This window comes from Herpailurus yagouaroundi, unplaced genomic scaffold, assembly GCF_014898765.1.
Source record: "Herpailurus yagouaroundi ecotype Mexico unplaced genomic scaffold, PumYag 163, whole genome shotgun sequence".
NCBI classification, from domain to species: domain Eukaryota; kingdom Metazoa; phylum Chordata; class Mammalia; order Carnivora; family Felidae; genus Herpailurus; species Herpailurus yagouaroundi.
This window is the reverse complement of record NW_024412404.1, coordinates 12010582-12024421: the sequence shown is the minus strand read 5'-3', so window position 1 is coordinate 12024421 and position 13840 is coordinate 12010582. Positions and strand designations below refer to the sequence as shown.

Below are 13840 nucleotides of genomic sequence, written 5' to 3'. Positions count from 1 at the left end.
TAAGGACCCATCCCACCTATATACTATCCCTAGGGGTGCCCGGGTGGCTCAGTCAGTTAAACATCTGCCTCTGGCTCAGGTCACGATCTCACAGTTCGTGAGTTCGGGCCCCGCATCGGGCTCTCTGCTGTCTGTGCGGAGCCCGCTTCAGATCCTCTGACCCCCTCTCTCTGCCCCTGCCCCACTCACACACGTGTGTTTTTTGTCTCCCTCAAAAAAAATTCCTATCTCCATCAAGACATAATGAGTATTATTTCTACCATTTTAGAGCACCTCTTGTGTGCCAGGCATAAGCCTCGATGCATTGCTTCCCTAATCGCGGGAACCGGGGAGGCCACCCCGCCTTACAGGCAAGGAGGTAGGAGTTCTTACTTAGTGCCTAACACTGTCGGAAACACTTCCGTATGCATTGAGTCACTCAGTCTTCCCGACAATCCCATGAGAGTGAGTGGAAGTAGCATCTCCATTTCAGAGATATGGGAAATCGCGGGTCAGAGACATCAGGTAATCTGTCTGAGGCCACACAGCTGAGAAAGAGCACAACCGGTATTCGAACCGAGCCTTCTTACCACGGTTCTGTGTCCCCGGCAGCACAGGCGACTGTGGTGGGACATCACACAGATGTGGGACATCTGACATCACACAGAAGTGGGACATCTGACAGAATCAGTCAAAACCCCAGCCCAACTGAAGACCAGTCTTTCCACCCAGCTATCCTGCCTAGAGCGGGGCTGGAGGGATGCTCTGGGTCACTTGGGCAGCCTCCTTCCCTCCGGCTAAGAGACAGCTGGTTGCCGGTCAATCCCCAGAAACGGCCCGGCACGTGTGGAGGCCGAGCCCGCTATGGTGGCATCAGACCGGGTCGGGCTGGCAGAGCAGGGCCCCAGCTCCATCAACCTTCTCTGCTGCTTGCTGGCTGAAAGCAACCCCAGACTCTCATCGTCTCCCTGGGCCCCCACTGAAAACACAGTGCCAGGAGGAAAGGGAACTTGGAGGGGTAAGAGGAGCCGGGGTGGTGAGGAGAGGGGCGCTGGGGAGCTTGGTTCTGGAGTTGTGGGGAAGGGGTAACCTAGCAACCACTGGCTCACGTAGTCACAAAGCCCGACAGGCTTGCCCGCAGAATCAGCCGAGCTTCCCTGTTGATGTGCCCTCTTGCTCCTTTCTGCTCGGGCACCAGGGACTTCTCACCCACATGCTGTAGCAGACACTTACCTCGGTGAGTCCACGGATCTCTCCAGGGGAGGAAGTGGACGCCAGAGCCAGACGGGGGCCCAGGCGGAGCTGAGACAGGAAAGGGATGTTCGGTCTCAGGCTTGGTGTGAGCATTCAGACCCCTTGGACTCAGCTGGTTGGGGCCCCAGGCAGAGAGGAAAGCGAGGGCAGAGGCAGACACAGTGGGGCCCGTCCCATCCCGCTCTGGAAAAGCAGGCCTGGCCTGCTCGAGTCCCTGGTGACCTTTCCACAGCAGCTGTGGGTTGTGACCCACCAGTGGCTTATAAAATCAATTTAATGGGTCACAGCTAACATTTACAAAATAAAAACAAAAAGTGAGATGAAAATATCACTGTGCATCGGATGTAGCAAGGGTAAGTGTTGCTTCGGGATGTTCCTGCTTCAATTTCACATACACAAAAGCGTGTGCACACGCGCATGTGAATCAGGTCACAATGTAACAATGAGTTTCTTACGATGAGCGCAGCCAAGAGCGTTCGAAAGTCCCCGTTCTAACAAATACTTTCTCCTGTAGGCAGATGGGTTTGGGGCTTCCAAATGGCCTGTTCTCAAACCTGCAGCATGTAAGTGCTCTAGATCGCAGAACCATCATCGAGAACATCCACAGCTTCCCTCCAAGGAAGTTCTGCCAACTGTTTTTCTCCTTAAAGGCGTCAAGTCAGGATGTTTGGGTCCTTGCTCTGGGACCTCAAGTCTCTCCTTCCCCAGTCTCAGGCAGCGCTGCCCCCCGCCCAGTTCCACCCTAGCCTGATAAGCGTTTGGCCCTGGGGATTTCTGGAGTCCCTTGCAGATCTTGTGACCGAGAGTTAATTTTCAGAATGCACTGACTTCCTGTCCCAGCCCCCTTCCTAGCACCCGCAATCCCTGCACTTTGGGGACAGATAAATAGATACATCTATGTAAACGTAAATGTAAGTGTGTATGCATTGCTGTATAGCTATATTCAGATCTGTAGATTTTTAGACTGATCACAATTCCTCAACAACTATCATCCTTCATCCACTCCACTGATTTAGTTTATTTCATATTATAATGGGCACCAGCAAATGCGCCTCTCAAACCAAGAAGGAGAATATCATCATCAACACACCTTATGTACTCCCTCCCCATTTCAACACCCCCCCCCCAACTTCCCTCGGAAATAGCCACTAGCTGAATCACCGCAGTCAGCATTTTCTTGCCTTTTTCCCCTCATTTGATCACATGTGTGAGACTTTTGCTTGCCTTTATACTTTATTTTGAAAAAGGATCTCGGGCCGCAAGGTTTTCTGGGACTTGCCTGCCTTGACTTTGCAATTGTATTTGTGAGATTCACCCATGTCATTCCGTGTGGCTGTGGTTCGTTTTCACTGCAAGGTGATGTTCAGCTGACCACACAGAGAGCACAGCTCCATTCTTCCGCCACGGGACGTTTGGTGTTTGCCAATTTGAACAATGTTAGTCTGAACAGTCTCACAAATGGCCCCGGTTGCCCTTCTCTTGGCTGAATGTCTAGGAAGGGAATTGCTGAGCGGTACGGCATACGCAAGTATTCGGTTTTATGAGATGCTGTCCATTTCTCTCCGCCAAGGGTCTGCGCCGGTTTACAACTCCAGGAACCGCCAGTCTGTGAGAGTTCCTGTTATCCAACTTCAACGCTAGGGTTAAGTGCGCCGGCCTTTATCCATTAGAAAGCCTACGATGGCTACAGAGGCGAAGACCCCGTTGGCTGAACATCCACTGATGAGGTAGGACCCCAAGCGCCTGCCCTGCTGACCAAACGGGTGGGGGGTCAGGCCTGAGTTAGCACAGGTCCCAGACTGGGTCCCTCCCTGGGGAGGGAAAGGACACGGTGGCAGGGGGTAGAGGCACCGAGTGCAAGAATTCCTGGGGTTTTTAAGGGGTGACTCCCTCTGTCAGTTGGGGTAGGAGAGACCAAGTAACTGCACCTTTCAGAGAAGGTTTGCTTTATTTCTTTAAGTCCCAGATCCCTTAGAGGCCGATGGAGAACGGCACCGAAAACTCAGGGGCCTGGTCAGCAAAATCCTCAGAGGGTCCCGGGGCAGAGCATCTTGCTTAGCATATCCAGAGTCCGTCTCTTCTCCAGAGGGACTCCCTTCAGCCAGGGCCACCAGGAGAAGGGACTGCAGACAGCGAGAAGGCAGGTGGTCTCACCAGGCCCCAGGCGGAGAGCAACCCCCCTTTGGATCCTTGCTGGACTGACCTCGAGCTCCTCCTCCGGAGGCAGGGCCCAGCATCGTCAGGAGAGGGAAGGGGTGCAGGGTGGAGGACAGACAACCTGAGAAGCTTGTCTCCAGCGAAGCCAAGCAAGAGCTTGACGCTTCCCCGAAGCGTCGCAACTCTGATAGCTGCCCCGTCAGCTCGGCATCTCCTGGGAGCGGCCCCCACCGCAAAGGACTTGCTGACGTGGTCTGGCCTTGTTGTTCCAGCTTTGGCCCTTGGACGCTGAGTCTGGGCCAAGTCTGCCCGGAGGGTACACGGACGGGGTGGGCGTTGCCTATAGCTTGGGGAGAGGCTCTCTGTCTGCCCCCTGCCCCTGGAGGTGTATATGATGCACCTTTGCTCCAACCCACGTATTTGGATGAGTAGGTGGGTCTATGTCCTTTTTCCGGCTTTAGAGATGGTTTCCGGGAGAAAACGGAGATCTTGGGAGATTCATCTGAGTTTTCTCAAGTAGATCCTAGCTCCCTGTGAAAGCACCTTAGGAAGACAGAAGGCTCCCTGGGACTGGATGGCGCCAGTTGGGAAAGGACCCCGGGGGAGGCCTGGCTTTGGGTGCCATGGGGGTGGAAGTGAAATCCTGGAAAGCGACTTCAGCGTGTCTCGGGACTAGACTCCATATAAGCACTGAGCTCTGAGCTTGGGTGGGCACTGCAGCCAGGAGGCTCCATTAGCTTCTCCTTGACCTTCTCCTTCAGTCCAAGGGCTCAGCTGAAGCCTGAAAAGAAGTTAGGGCACAGCCCAAGGAGCCACGGGCACGGCGGACCACGGAAAGAACTGATGATCCCAGGGATCGTGGATTTCCAGCTGATCCAAGCGGCGCTGAGGACCCCCAAGCCCCAAAGCCCGGGGGCCTACCGCTTTGGCCGCCTCAGCCACCACTCCTTCTTCTCCCGGCACCACCCCCACCCACAACACGTGACCCACATCCAAGGTAGGCCTGGGGGAGGTCAGGGCCTGGCTGAAGGTGGCGGGCCAGTCTTGAGAACCGGAAAGGGAGGACGCAGCCCCTGTTTCGGAGCTGAGGCCCAGAGAGGATGGGGATTTGGGTCACAGAGCTGCCTGGCCACTGGCAAGCACTTGGTCGAGGGAAGCCTGGACTTGTGGGGCAGACTTCAAGGGCAGACTGTGGAGCCCTACAGGATTTCCCTCATTGCCGATTCTGCCATTTTAAAAATCAGAGAAACGGATGAATGTTCGGCCCCGGAACTGTACTCTGTTCTCTAACGCAGGCCAATTCATCCACTTAGCCATCCATTCATCAGGTATCTTATTCAGTGGGAACTCTGGGTCGGGCGCTTTTTTTAGGCCCCGGGGATACAGCAGGATGAGACAGTCCCTGCCGTCATGGAGCTGACTCTGACGGGGAAGGATAGGGAATAGATAGGCGTCAGAGTGTGGTAAGTGCCAAGGCTCTAGAGGGGAGGAGACCTGATTAATAGCACGGGATTTGAGCAAAGAACTAAAGCAGAGAGGGCGTGAACCATGTGGATATTGGGGGAAGAACGTCCCAGCTGGGAACAGCAAGTTCAAAGGCCCTGAGGAAGGTATCCTGGTTCTGCTGGAGGAACAGCAAGGAAGCCAGAAAGGAGGTGGGGGGGGGGGGTGGTCCAGATTGTGTGGGCCTTAGAGGTCACCTCAGTTACCATTAAACCATCTCACTGAGTCAGTGGGAGCCACTGGAAGGTTGAAGACAAAGAAGTGACAGGAGTGACTCTCTCGGCCTGCCTGATGGTGGTGTAGACCAAGGAGGTAGCAGCGGAAGAGTTAGTGGCCCTGCTCTAGAGATAATCAGAGGTAAGGCCCAGGCCCTCCTTCCCACAGCCTCTAACCCTTCACAGATTTCACCGGGAAGCCCGTCTGTGTCGTCAGAGACAAGTTCTCTCTGGCCCCCTTGCCTCAAGCCACACTCTTATCCCGCTGTCTGATGGCGATGCCCACCATCCCTGTCCCCATCGGAGACCCGCGGTCCAATCGGGACCCCTGGCTTCCTTACGGTGGGTACTTTGGCAGGTGCCTGGGAAGGAAAGGACCAATGCTCTTAGGTCAGTGGGGTTCCGTGGGGCACCCTAGAGTTTTCCACATTTCCTCAGACAGCAGAATCTGCGTTTTTCCCCACTGCCCAGGTCCTGAGAAATGTGGCCCCTACTCAGATTTGAGGTGTTTGAGGCGTTATCACAGAGGACGGGCAGATAGTCACGTGATTGACAGCTACAGGCAGGAATGGTATTGGAAATATTGAGCAGCTTGTATGTTCAGGGACCAGTCAGTGAGAGCCATCCAAACGGAGACGGGGCTGGAGCAAAAGCTTTCCGGAGGCCCCTGCCCTGCCCTGCCCAGTCTGACCCTTCTGGAAGGGCCAAGGGAAAGCCCGCCGGCGGGGGTGGGGGTGGGGAGAGCCCCCAAGGAGGAGGAACCAGGACAGCCCTGCAGCACAGAGAGGCTTGGGAAGCTTCGCCAGGAACAGTCCAGTATCTGAGTGACTGGCACAGCACAGCAACTGAGCCAACCTCGGTGCCAGCCTCCGGCTCCTAAAAGAGGCAAAGCTAGATTAAACCACAGGCATCTCGGCCCCTGTAGCCAAGCATCTCCAGCACCTCCCTGGTGAAGCCACAGGCTGGGATATGAACTTCAGCCCCCTCCGGGAGCGACCGCACTCACCTGCCAAGGGGGGGGGGGGGGCATTGCCACTCCTTCCCTCAAGGGCACCGCCTCCCCCTCTCCCTGTAGGACACAGGGCAGAAGGCTGGGGAGGTGAGCAGGCTCTTCCCACCCCCCACAGCCCTCCCAGTGCCGGGTGCCGCAGGGAGGGCAAAGAAAAGGACCCCGGGTATCAGCTGGCAACGTCTTGTCCCCTCGTCCCAGAGGCCTGGAAGAGGGAACTGAAGAACCTGGCTTCTCGGGTGGCCGTCTTCACCGAAAACGAGCTGCAGAGCAAAGAGGTGGGTGCGGAACACGGGAGCTGTCGGGGAAGGGGTGCGGCGGGGCCGTCCCTTGGAATCCCTCCTGAGTGGATTCCACCTAACGGGGTGCAGAGACAGCGCTCACGAGGGGCGCTCTGTTGGCCCGGGAGGAGGGGCGGCGCGGCACCAGCGGGAGGGGGGGGGGGGCCATCGTGGCTAGGTGGAGAAGTCCAAGAAGGGTTCCTAACAGCGGTGGGATGTTTAGAACCCGACAGGGGAGGCATTCCTCGTGGGGGCAGGCGGCTCAAACGCTCAGAAGCTGGGAAATGCAGGACATCTTTAGAGACCGGGGCTGAGGTCCAGGGAATTGAAGTGGGCAGCCATCGGGGTGGGGAGGGTGGGAAGGGGCCGACTTTGAACGTGGGCCAGAAGAGACGTTTGTTCTTAGTTTCTCAACTTAGTGGAGTGTCAGATCTCCTAAGGAGCGGAGGACCACCGAAGGATTTCAAACAGGATGGGGTGGCCTCACGGGTGCTATTTGCTGGTAAGCCAGTAAAGGCAATTGGGAGGCAGCTTGAAGGTAGTTGGAATTGGACTTAGGACAGGCCTGGCCCTTGGGGACAGAGTCTGGTCCTGCCCTTGTCTTTTTTTTTTTTTTTTAATGTTTATTTCTTTATTTTGAGAGAGAGAGAGAGAGCACAACAGCGGGGCAGGGGCAGAGAGACAGAGGGAGGAATAGAATCCCAAGCAGGCTCCATACCACCAGCGCAGAGCCTAACATGGGGCACAGTCTCACGAACCATGAGATCATGACCTGAGCTGAAAGCAACCGACTGAGTCACCCAGGCACCCCCTGCCCTTGTCTTGGGCAGCAGAGTTCTCATCCCCGCTTTGCAGCTAACTCACTGCAATGCTCACTGCCACTCAGCTAAACTGTCTGGGTCTCACTTTTCCTACCTTTAAAATGGGAAGAAAGATACTACCAGTCTCAACTGGGGTTGCAGGGGTAGGAGGTCCCAGGCCTTGTACCCACAGGCCTGGCTCAGAAGGGTTTTCCCAGGGCAAAGAAAGGATGCCAAGCTCTGGGGGAAAGACCTGGGGGCAGCTGAGCTAGGAATTAAGGTAGGCAACGGGGGCCTTGGCCCAGGATACTGCTTTCAAATCTCTGATGGGCTTGGGGGGGTTGGGCAGGGAGGGTCTACCCAGGAGGAAGTATGAGGACTTTAGAGGACCACCAGGGGCTCCAGCATTCAAGAAATTCCAGGAAGAAGAACTTTGGCTTTAACTGATGGGCTCCCGGCTGGGGAGAGGGGTCCAGAACAGGGTGGGGCTGGCCCAGTCATCCTCCCAGGTCCTTGCAACGCTGTGATGCTGGGATTCGAGGAGGTGATGGTGCCCTGGAGGTGTGACTGGGCCTCCTTCTCTTCTGCTCTGGCTTCTTCCTTGAGCCTCTCTGTCTCTCTCTCTCTGTCTCTCACTGCCTGGAGTCTCTTGCTACTTTGCTCCCAGCAGAAGGAGGAGCCTCCGCGGGAGCAGGGAGCAAAATACTCAGCTGAGACCGGCAGGCTCATCCCCAGTGGCACCAGAGCCACTGGCCACCGTCACTCCCGCCAGGACCCACGGATTTATCCCTCTGGTAAAGATGGAGGAGTCCAGACCTTCAAGCTGCCGGATCAGGAGCTGCTGGTGAGGCCCTGGGAAGGCTGGGGGCCACAGGCCCAACCGAGGCCTCGTCTTGAGGGCTGAGAACGTGGTGGTTGCTGCTCCCAGGCTCACAGTAATCCCAATGAGGTGCTTACAAACTGCTTTCGAGTGCGGCCTCTCCCAGGGACGCTTGTACCCGAGGCTGTGAGACCTGGGAGTCAGGAGCCTGGATCCAATCCCCTGCCGCCTCCAGGTTTCTGTGTGAGCCTTCCCCACCCCCCCTCTTTGAAGGCCTTTCCCCTCGGGGCTTTAGTGCCAGGATCTACCCAAGCTGGGAGCAGGAACATGTCTCGAGGGGCTGCTCCAGCCTTGGCACTGGATGAGTTCAGGGAGGGAGTGACACGCGTGGAGAGCAGGGTCCTGCCGGCCGTGTCCCCAGCCCACGCCCTGGTGTGCTGCAGCCTGCAGGCTGCAAGGCCAGTCCCAGCCCGGTCCCCGCACACTCTGGGGGGTTTGGTCTGTACCACATGAAGCAGAAACCCACCTCCTCCGCGTGCAAGTTTCCCATCGAGGCCTGGCAGGAGTCCGTGACTGATTCCGCTGGCTGAGGCGACTTGAGGGTCCCCTGTGACAACGCATACGTATTCTCCAGGAAAGGTTAGACACCGAGCCAGCATCTCAACACCCTCCCTGTGATCAGCACTTCCGAGCACACGGTCCCTTTGGAGACTTACAACAGTCCCATGAAGTGGATAGAGCAGACAGGGCCCAGGATCCCCGTTCCACGGATAGGGAGGCTAAGGCCCTGCCAGGTGACATTCTGTGGCCCAGGTCCCCAGAGAGGGAGCAGCATAGCTGGGACTAGAGCAGTACTTTCTCCACCATAGGGCGGCCTCATCTTGCCTGGAATTAGGTTCTCAGGTCCTGTGGGGAGGGGGCACAGGGCAGGTAAGTTGGATGCGGAGAACGGAGAAGGGCCCAGGGGCACGCCCAGGGTGGGGGTCACGACAGCAGGCGGGTATCTGGGGATAAGGGGGCACCCTAGCAGGCATAGGCCTGGGAAGAGCCTTGGCCTAGTTCCCACTCTGCCAAGAATGAGGCCGACCTGCTGGGGACTGACGGGGCCCCTTCAGGTCATGGGAAGACTGACCGCCAAGCACTAAGGGGACCCCACTTTCCCAGGACTGCAGGGGCTCCACCTCCCACCGCAGGCCCCAACTCCGGCCGACCATAGGCACAGTCGCCCCCTTAGCCCATCTGACACAGAGCTGGATCTTCCCCCGATGACCCGTGACTGGAGAACACGGGGGAAAGAGGGCCCCGAAGTGGCAAAGGTGCCAGAGGCTGAGGAACCGGCTGGCAGCGAAGCGTGCACGCTGCTCGGCGGGATGGAGCCCCACGCTGGGCGATCTGCGGCATCAGCCAGCCCTGGCCCTCAGCCCGCCCATTGGGATCACCCCACCTCTTTGCTGGCATCTCCAGACCCTGGGAACTCCAGGGCGGGGAGGCCTCTGTGGTCCCTGAAACCCCCACACCAAGGATTCGGTGCGTCTCCGAGGAGCTGACTGGCCAGCTCTGCCTTTGCCTCCCCAGTGAGGGACTTTGGGGTAAAATCAGCCCACGCAGGCTTCACAAATGAGGGGCCCACGTACCTGATTCAGAGGCTGCGTTCTGCCACACTCTCCCTGCTAGGTGTCCTTTCAAGGCCTCAGATTCCTCATCTGGCCAGTGAGGAGGTTAGGAATGTCCCTCCAGGACTGGCGGGAGAGAAAGCACTCCATAAAGTGTGAAGTCACAAGGAAGGGGACCATTGGGGGGGGGGGGGGGCAGGATCCATCGCGGGGACCATTTTAGCCAAGCGTGTGGCTGTGGGAACAGGAGGGGGGTCTGTGCTGTTGGCTGGCACGTGCCATCCGGGCACCCTGACCCAAGGCCTGTCCTCCTGCCCACAGATCCTGGAGCTCCTCTGCCAAATCCTGCAGACAGACTCCTTGAGCGCTATCCAGTTCTGGCTACTATACGCTCCCCCGAAGGGTGAGGACGCAGCCCGTGCCCACGTCTTTCTCGAAGTGGAGGGCCTTGTTCTCTGCTTCTGCAGGACTTGGGTGTCATTCGGCTCCCGCCCAGGGCCTTCCGCCTGGGCCCCCTCTCCTTTTCTGGAGCCCCAAACTAACCTTTCCCAGCTGCACCACGCCCCTGCACCCTCCTCCTCCGTCCTAGCGGGATTGCCCCGACCCTGCTTCTCGGAGGCGCCTCTGCGCTGACCACTGGCCATGGCACCTGGGAGGGAGGGGTCCAAAGGTGTACTCAGCAGACACACCCCCTCGCCCACCGCCGTGGGGCCCACGACGCACACACAGACGCAACACGTGCACATAAGCACACAGGCGCATGCTCGCGAACACGGGAATGACGTGCGCGCGCTCACACTGGGACACGGGCCGGAAGGTGTATCCGAGCAGAGGCCGAGCAGAGAGAGAGGGGGGAGGCGGGGCGGGGGAGGGGCAGAAGGCAGAAGGCAGGGGAGGAGGCAGGACCGGTGGGCTGGTGGGTGGGCTGGTGGGCGGGCCAGAGGGGGCCAAGAACAAGGTGTACACAAATGAGAGAGTAGTGACAGAAGGGGGGGGGGGGGGGGGCCGCGTGCCCTCAGGGGCCACGACAGAAGAGGGAGCTGGAGGCAGAAAGCTGCCTGGGCCAGGCTGGGCAGGAGAGCTGGAGGCCCCTCTTCCAGCCCGTCCCTTGTGGGGACAGGACAGGGTGGGTGTAGCCACTGAGGACTGCGCCCCCTGGCTGTGCTTGCAGAGAAAGATTTGGCCCTGGGGCTCCTGCAGACAGCGGTGGCGCAGCTCCTTCCTCAGCCCCTAGACTCCATCCCAGTAGAAAAACTTCTGGATCAGCTCCAGGAAGGCCAAGAGCCATCTCAAGAGAGGAAACAGCCACCCTGCAGGTGAGCTTTGGACCCCTCCCCGCAGTTCCCAGAACCGTTCCCTCGCATTCAGCCTCCTGTCCTCCCAGGTGAGGCCAAGGGTGGTCCAGAAAAGGCATCCTGGCGCTGGCCACCGCCTGGGCTGCCGGAGCCGATGCTGGGGGAGTGGGAGCGGGAGCGGGCCCTGGCCCTTGCTCAGGGACCCTCCAGTCCAGCCGGTGCTGCATGAAGGCCCCTCTGCCAGACCGGACCTTGGCGGCTGGCTGTGGGGGGTGCCCAAGGCATGACCTGTGTCGGCTATAAACAAGGCAGGGCTGGAGAAGCTGCATCTACCCCTCCAGATGCTCTTGGTCTTTGAGAAGACAAATAGAGGAGGAAAGCTAACACAGGCAAGCAGAAATACCTTAATGCCGGGGTTAAGCACCTCGGATGGCTGGAGGAGACCGGGAAAGGGAAGCCCTCACGAAGCAGATGAGGAGGGCCTGGGCGTCAGCAACGGAACTAGCAATAGAGGGTGCCCACCGTGCCTGCCTGGCACGTCCAGACAGACAGTTTACACGTTTGTGGTCCATACAACCACCTGCATTTTACAGATGAGAGACCTAAGGCTCCGGAACAGTTGATTCGACCTTGGGCTGGTCTAGCTTCTGAGCCCAGCCGCACGCAGATTTGCCGGAGACCTTGTTAAAATACGAATACCTAGGGATTCCAACACAGCAGGTCAGGGATGAACGGGGGGATGTGTGATTTTGACAATCTCCGGAGCTTTTCTGATAGAGCTTGGGGAACACTACGGGGGTAGGGAGGATTTGCAGGAGCAGATGAGAGCGTGGGGGCAGTCAGGAAGGGAAGGCAGGAACGTGCTTGCTCCAGGGGACACGTGTGGGGTGGCTGCAGCATGGGCAGGGGGGCAGGAGGCAGGTGTTTGTGCTCATTAACCAGAAGGCCTGGGTTCTTGCTCTGGCCCGGAACGGGGTGCTCTTTTCCACTTTGAGAGACCAGGGGAGGCACAGAAGGAAGGCAGGCTTCACTATGACCTGGGGCAAGCCACCGCCCATCTGGTGGCTTCCATTTCACGTCTCAAAACCCCTCTCCCAGACCCCTAGGGAAGAAAGTTACACTGGGCGCGTAAAAAGGTTTGCTTTGGTGCAAAGCTGAAGTCCTCTCTCAGGGCAGCAGAAATTCTGTTTTCTCCACTCACGGGGGAAGGCTTCCTCTCTGCGAGGAAGCAGGGACCAAGCGAGGGCTGGGGTGGGCTGGTGCGGGGGCCTCCCTTACCGCTCCTGGGGCAGAAGGGCCTTGGCTCCTTGGGGCCACAGCAGGCAATGGAGTCGCAGTTGTCTGTCGGGGTCCCACTTGGGTGGTGCCAGCCAGGGACAGATACTTTGGGGCTCTCCAGGAGGGGTGGCTCTTGCGTCTCCCCGGAGCACTTCCCTGCCTCGACTCTGCAGCAGAGGGCTCAGGCCTCGCCTTCCCAGATTTGTCTTTGTGCCGGTTATAGCCAATCCTTGAAGAAGACGAAGACACCGCCTCTACCCAAAGGCGACAAACCGGGTAAGATTCCACGCAGCGGATCATCCTGGGGGCTCCCCGAGGCCCACCCTGGCTGTACTCCTCGGGTGGCGGGGGGGGGGAGGTCAGGGACCCCAGAGATGAGTCCCTGTCCCAGGGAAGCTGCCCATTCCATCCATTCATCTATTCACTCATTCATTTGAGAGAGGCTTGCTTAGCGGCTGTGAGCGGGGCTCTGGGGAAGATTCCAGACAAGTTCCTGCTGCTATAGAGCTTCTAGCCCCGTGAGGAGGAGTGCAGACAACAAATAAAAACACCTGAGGGGACAGGTGCCAGAGGAAAATAAAGCAGGGTAAAATGAGGGACAGTAAGAAGGACTGGCAGGGTCAGGGGAGGGCTCCTTGGGCTAAACGACAGGCAGGATCCAGCCCTGTCCAGGTCTGGGGAGAGCCCAGAAGTAGGGCCCTCACCTGCCCGGTGTGTGCAGGAGAGCACGAGCAGGCATAAGCAGGACAGGGTAGCCAGGGCCTTGTGGGGCAGGACAGTAGTAAGAAAGGAAATGGGCCAGGTGGGCAGGGCCGGTCCATGGTCTCATGCAGAGGGCATAGGCGTGCACTGGAGGGTTAGATGCAGGGCATGGGGGACCCCTCTGTCTGCTGAGTAGAAAATGGACTGTTGGGGGCAGGCGGGGATGAGGGGAGACCGGGGAGGAGGCTGCTACATGGTTCTGGTGCCTTAGGCCAGGGCAGGGGGAGAGAAGAGGACAGATACCCAGCATGTACACGATTCTCCCTCACTAGACTGTAAGGGGTCCCAAGGGCCCGACTGAGTGTTTGGCACAGAGTAGGCACTCCTTGGGTATTTGTTCCCTGGGTGTAGACAGAAGAGGCAGTGGTGAAGCTCAGGGAGGGGAGTCGGCCCCTCCCGAGTCACCAGCGGAGCCCAGAGCAGAAGCGGGGCTTGACCCACATCTTGGTCCACCTGGGTCTCCCGAGCAGCTCCCAAGTTGGGGCCTGTCCCCTCCCTGTCCTCTCCTGACCGATGTCTTCCCTTCTCCCAGAGTATGTCGGGAAAGCCCAAGTCCTCCGAATGCACTCAAGCCAGAACGCAGCAGAGAAACCGTCAAAGCCAGAGGCAGAATGCTGAGGAGTCCGAGCCACTTTGCCCGCCCTGCTCAAGAGCAGCCCCCAGGTTCAAGGTTGTTCCCAGCCCTACGGCCTCAACAGCAACCCCGACTTTCCTATCACAGGGAGCCTATTAAAAACCTGCCTTCCCGGGGCGCCTGGGTGGCGCAGTCGGTCGAGCATCCGACTTCAGCCAGGTCACGATCTCGCGGTCCGGGAGTTCGAGCCCCGCATCAGGCTCTGGGCTGATGGCTCAGAGCCTGGAGCCTGCTTCCGAT

The 13840-nt window shown here is 58.4% G+C and overlaps 1 protein-coding gene across 1 annotated transcript; it reads left to right on the top strand.

Annotated features, from left to right (window-relative positions):
• Nucleotides 1–1091: 1091 nt before the first annotated feature.
• Nucleotides 1092–13714, top strand: TBATA (thymus, brain and testes associated). Its single transcript, XM_040485281.1, has 11 exons — nt 1092–1216; nt 2804–2960; nt 4152–4387; nt 5295–5450; nt 6319–6395; nt 7563–7568; nt 7866–8042; nt 9953–10034; nt 10803–10947; nt 12428–12480; nt 13499–13714. Exons 2-11 carry the CDS (start codon nt 2914–2916, stop codon nt 13582–13584), a joined length of 1065 nt encoding a protein of 354 aa, XP_040341215.1. The 5' UTR covers nt 1092–1216; nt 2804–2913; the 3' UTR covers nt 13585–13714.
• Nucleotides 13715–13840: the final 126 nt, after the last annotated feature.